The 6,000-nt window shown below is 34.9% G+C and overlaps 1 protein-coding gene across 1 annotated transcript in view; it reads left to right on the plus strand.

The window, feature by feature from the left end:
* Nucleotides 1–4,907, plus strand: part of LOC145260218 (uncharacterized) — a 53,788-nt gene extending 48,881 nt beyond the window's left edge. The window contains exons 12-13 of the mRNA XM_080118044.1: nucleotides 1,942–2,037; nucleotides 3,753–4,907. Coding sequence (XP_079974170.1) covers nucleotides 1,942–2,037; nucleotides 3,753–3,833 — 177 coding nt within the window. The 3' untranslated portion in view covers nucleotides 3,834–4,907. The remainder of the gene's footprint in view (nucleotides 1–1,941; nucleotides 2,038–3,752) is intronic.
* The last annotated feature ends 1,093 nt before the right edge of the window (nucleotides 4,908–6,000 follow it).

The following is a 6,000-nucleotide window of genomic DNA, read 5'->3' on the forward strand; positions in this document are numbered from 1 at the left end:
ACCTTGCTTTCTAAACTTATTTCGGACTTAAATTTGCCATAATAGTGTGGTTCGGAAATAACTCATGTCGGTGTGCAATCTGATCTCAGATAGCGATACGTAATCTCTTAATTTGATCTCTCTCGTATACCGTATATTTCGGTGTAGAAGACGACCGTCAGATAAGATGAGGTACAGAATTGGAGCAAATTTTAGCAAATTTATATCGGTTGTATAAGACGACTGCTAAATGATGAAAACATGTTTGTTTAGCCTAGGCTATAAATTGCAACACCCGGTATCTTATGAAACATATCTTTTAACTTTAAGGTTCGTCTTATAAGCCGAATTATACGATAGCTGTATATACCCGACATTGCTCGGGAATCATTCCCTCGGTTTTAAGCCCCAGGACATTATGTATGACGTCATCTGATTGTCCGTCATTGTGAAAACGCAGGAATATGGATTTTATATATATATATATATATATATAATCTTTGTGTTGCCGTGGCCACCCGGAATACGGTGGCTCTAGAATACGGCTTTTACGATGTGGAATACGTTTTTCCGCACCCTGGTTACGGTATTTGACCCGCCTTATTGTTATTTAATCATGTGTTATTTAATCATGTGTATTATATACTGTACTGTATTGTTAATTTTTAAATCCGTATCCTGGGGTTCTACTGAACACATTTGTGTTGCACGTCGAAAATGTCATAGGGCTTCATCTGCTATGACGTCATATGACATCTTATAAACAATCATGTACAGGAATACGTATTTATGTAATCTTAAATTCGTGTCTATTATAAGGTCGCATAAAAGGTCTCTGAATTCCTTATGCCACATGTAACTATCTGTAAACAGATGCGTCTGTCCAGTTTCTACATTCAGCGATGAAAATACCATTTTAGAGTTAACCGTTAGACTAACTGGCGGACAGAGCATCTTTTGATCATACCTGGACGGATTTAAATATATTCTGCCTTTCAATTAATTTGATATTAACGGTTAAATGTTAAGCGCAACGACCAAACGAACGGACTGCACTCTTCTATCGATGGATGAATAATATATAACAACCATCAGTTCTCTTCTCAATCATATGAAGACTCTCTCTCTCTCTCTCTCTCTCTCTCTCCGGGGAGAGTAAGCTATCGACTAATTAAACTTTCATTTTATGCTATTGATATTGTCAATTATCTCAAGACTGCTACAAATTCTTATAAGAAAGAAACTCATTCTAAAAATAACTTCCTATTAAAATGGCCATTGACTTCTGTGTACAATCTGCAATTTGTAAATAAAATTTAGTTTGACGTTTATGTAAATTTTGAGGATTGGTTATTCGTGTTTGGATTCAACGGACTAGTGTTCTGATCTTGAGTGATCTTTCACAACGTTTCGGTCGATGTAACCTGACCTTCAGATGTCGAACTCTGGAATGTTTCTGTTGAACTCGAGAATTTTGGAAGGAATTTCGAGCGGAACACTTTACTTCACTGGAGTAGCGTGCTCTTGTTCCGTCAGCCATGACTGTATAGAGGTCTTAAGTAATGCGCAATTGTATTTTTCGGTGGTTAGAGTACTTGGAAAACTCCTTTGTAAAAAGGTGACCTTCTCCTGGAGGTTCAATCCTCAGTGCGGGCGACCGAAAAATACAGTTGAGAATTACTTAGGACCTCTATCCAGTCATGGCTGATGGAACAAGAGCCCGCTACCCCCGTGAAGTAAATAAAGGGTCCCACTCGAAATTTCGTTCAAAATTTCAGTTCTACAGAAACACCTGAAGAAGGTCGGTTACATCGACCGAAACGTTTGTGAAAATCATACTTAAGATGAGAACAGTAGTTCGATTAATCCAAATATGGAAGTTCAGTTTATAAGCTTGTTGACAATTTTTTTTTGTATAATTTGTAACCTGTTTATTTTTTATTTTTTTTAATTTCGAAACAGCCTTTTGATCCGGAACGCACCGTTGGTATTGATTGTGGTTACATAACAAAAGGTGATTACGACTTAGAAGAAAGCGACCTCAATTACTTGGAACAGGTATGGCTTATTTAATATATAATTTACTTTAACTGTAAACGCTTTTTTTCTAAATCTAAATATTTTTATGATCACAGGTACCTTCATAGTCCTAATTCGTTTTGGAGGACGACGTTACACAAGACGTAATAGCAGGTATAAAGGCAGATGGTATCCATCCTACAGGCTAGAAGTTGGTGACTTAACAGCTACAGCCATTGAAAAGCTTTAAATACATGTCCCAAGAGAACTGGGAGCACAGACGAGAGAAGGTCGCAACATAGCCCTCCCAATCTGGCACGATTTACGTCCGTGGCAACTGCAACAGACTGCTGATCGAGGATACACAGCAATTCGCCAACGGATTAAGCATAGACGCAGGAAGTCAGTTTCCTGAGAGACGAATACTACCAATAAAAAAGAAAACGTGTTCTTCCGATGGAAAATGCTATTAGCACCCTAGAAACGTCTTTTAATTGAAGAACAGAAAGACGAATTTTCTTTGCTCACTTTCAATTTGATATTACAATATTTTATCACGCTGTATCGTTACCGAAATTCTTTAGATCTATTTGTACAAATATAAATGTTAATCGGCCGTTGCCAATAAATTCAATATGGACAATGTCTACGCAAATTATGATCCTAATTTAAAACTATTAACATTAATAAGAGCGATATTAGTTTTAATGTTTGACCTTGTCCTCGTATCATCTTAACTCTTTGACCTGAATTATGTAGATTATTAAAAATATTTACTAATTTTCATCTAAGGGTACTGATACTATGATTGTCTTCAAACTGGAAAAATTATGAAGTTCAATAATTAATCTATCACTGGGAAATTTGCATTTCATAAAATTACCTTATTATCCATAGCGCTAGAAGTGTTACACAAATGAAATCCCCTACTCTCTGAAGCAGATCGTGGCATGCTGAATGTAAGCAATGGGCAGCTGTAATCTGAAGGTATCTGGGTAGATACCAGATAATGAACTAATACGTAAAAGGCGTGTTTGAATCAATTCCCACTTTATGCCGTTATATTCAGATTTACGACTGAACGAATTAAGTCAACCAGGTCCTAAAGGGTAAAAAAAAACGGGACATTTAAAAAAAATTTAATATTTTTTAAATGATGGGAAATTTTCTTGAATTTAAGATGAAGATAATTCGTATTTTGCTTCTTTTGACGGCTCTTCTCATCTTGAGTTATTTTTGATGTGTTACAAAGAGTGTGGCGCACTTGTTAAAATTCAGTTGTCAATTACTCTTCTGGAGGTTGATCCAATTCTCGGTTGACACTCCAAAACTACAATTGCTAATTATTTAGGACTTGTAACCGGTTATGGCTGACGGAACGAGAACCTGCTACCCCGTAGATTATTTCGCGCAGATTCTTAAATTCGACAAGATACACGTGAAGAAGGCCGGAGTTTACAGCGATTCAAATGTTGTGAGAAAAACAAAACACTAAAGTTGAGGACGGTAGCCCGGAAAATCGTAATGAGCATTTCCAGAAAATTATCTGAAATTATCATCATTTCAAGGTTTGTTATTGGATGTATGTTGTAAATGAGATACGATCGCTTAGTAAATTGGGAATTTCAGCTAATTTGGACAATTAAAAAAAACGAATATTTTATGTATTTTTTTGATTTAAAAAAAAAAAAAAAAAAAAAAAAAATCTCCGCTTGAATCTACTTAAAATGCCGATATTTTATTTTCCATTTCAGCAAGGTCGCGCTTCGACGAGCAGTTTTCTTTTAGATGCCGCTTCCAGAATAAACATTTCGGACGAAGAAAATTCCAATTAATTTTTACTTCCGCATTCGAAAACGCATTCACGTTTTCTTTCAAATTTTCCGAATAAATAATACGGCTATAATCGCACTGACAGATTGGTTCTCCTCAGATAGCCGACGTTAAGCGACCGGTGAGCATGGCCAGAAGTAAATGGGTGACTATTTAGAAAGAAAATGGATATATTATCCCAAAAAATCAATATAAATTGTAAAAAAAAAAGTTTCAACATAATTTCGAAGGTTCATATGCTTTAAAAGTCAACAAACATCAATCTAGCTGCCTAATATAGATTTTACTATCAGACTGCCCGGCTTTGCTCGGTCGTCAAATATGCTATATTTCATTTATGTAGACTATAGATCATATTGTACCCAATAAATATTAGTGATTTCAAGTTTAAAAAATGACTTGGGTCCAATCGGTTAGGATGGAAACAACATAGTTCTGTCCAGCCTTATTTGTTTCCAATCCGAACGACGTCCCCACGCATATAAAAATATTCAAAACTAACGTTTAACTTATAATTATTCATTTGCACATGTGTACAAAAGCACTTTAAGTCGACTTCTGCCTGCCAAATTCGACCCCCTTAGCAGCTATTTTTATCAGTTACAACTCAAATCGAATTTGTTCCACAGATCCAAGTCGTAAAATAAAAATAAAGTTTCATGTCTGTGGATCAAAATTTGACAGTTTGTAGACCGATCCTCAGCTAGACAAGCTCAAAATAAATAAATATCTATTTAAATATTTATTTAAATATTAAAATGCATTTAAATCTTGGGTAAAACCATTAATCTCGCCCCGTTAAACTAAAAATTGATAATCTTCATAGAACACATTAGTTTCATCTGATCGAATATTTGCCACAAAAACTACACATTATTATCGTTATCGAAATTTGCTTGTTTTATTGGCTTTCTGTTAGGAAAACATGTTAAAAATGTTTTCTAATTTTATTTTTATAAAGGTGTTGCAATATTTTTTGTATAACTTTTATAGGTAATATCTATTTACTGATAAAACAATACCATCAAAATGAGCCAACCCGTTTGCTGTTGAGAGCCAAAATGCTGGAAAGATTTCTACTCTAATAACTTCTTCCATCGGGCGGCTAGATTTGGAATTCCTATCTCTGCTTCCCTGCCCGTATTTGCGTGCAGAAGTTTAAATGTAATGTGAACAGACATCTCGCTACTTAATTCCTTACGTAGTTTCGTACCGACATGATCTTAAATAGTAACACCTTATGTTCCAAGAGGCAATATTTTAGGGGGGGGGTGAAAATGACAAAAATTAACAAGGCAGAAATGGTAGCGGGAAAAGCTAGGTTAAATGTAGTCAGATATCGTCAAACGTGAGTTTCATGTAGAAACGTGGAGTTAATTTGAATAAAATACACATAAAGTGCGCTTGAAAGCCAAATCGCAACGTAATATAAGGAAAAAACATTTTACTTTGAAATTTATAACATAAATATATTTCGGAACTATACTCCATCTTCAGTATTTTTTTTTTCTCTCCATGTTGTAAAGTTGGAAACATACCTTGTTCTCGTGTTGCCTACGCACTGTTCCAACATTTCAAAATACAACCACTGAGATACAACGCGCGGCTCTTTGGAGACTTTTCTTTCAACTATACAACATAGAAAAAAAACATACTGAAGATGAAGTGTGGCTCCGAAATATATTTGTTATAAATTTAAAACAAAATGTTTATTTTCCTAATGCTACGTTGTGACTTGGCTTTCAAGCGCACTTGATGCGTATTTTTTCTTATAAGATATCTAACTTTGCGAGGTCCTCTATCGCCCATCGATCAATAAAATACATTTACACAGTATATTCTTCAGCGTATACATCCGTTTAGGCACCAGCTGTTTGAGTTATAATTTATACTTTAATAAAAAATATATATTGTGACAATATTTTCACTGGAAAATATTACATGCCATTTTCTTTGCTGTGAGACTTAACTTTCAGCAAGCTACACCAAACTGTGCAGGCCATTAAAATATATTTCATTTATAGAAGAGCTTGGTTTACCTAGATTCTTTTATTGCAGAATATTTGGGATTTTAGTCGAAACGGAGATTATAATTACGTATTCTATGCGTGAAGCACTTTGAAACAATTTCAGGTTTAGACCTGATTGAAGACTTACTTTTAAATAAGT

Source organism: Euprymna scolopes, chromosome 36 (assembly GCF_053919585.1).
Source record: "Euprymna scolopes isolate OS-2025 chromosome 36, ASM5391958v1, whole genome shotgun sequence".
NCBI lineage: Eukaryota > Metazoa > Mollusca > Cephalopoda > Sepiida > Sepiolidae > Euprymna > Euprymna scolopes.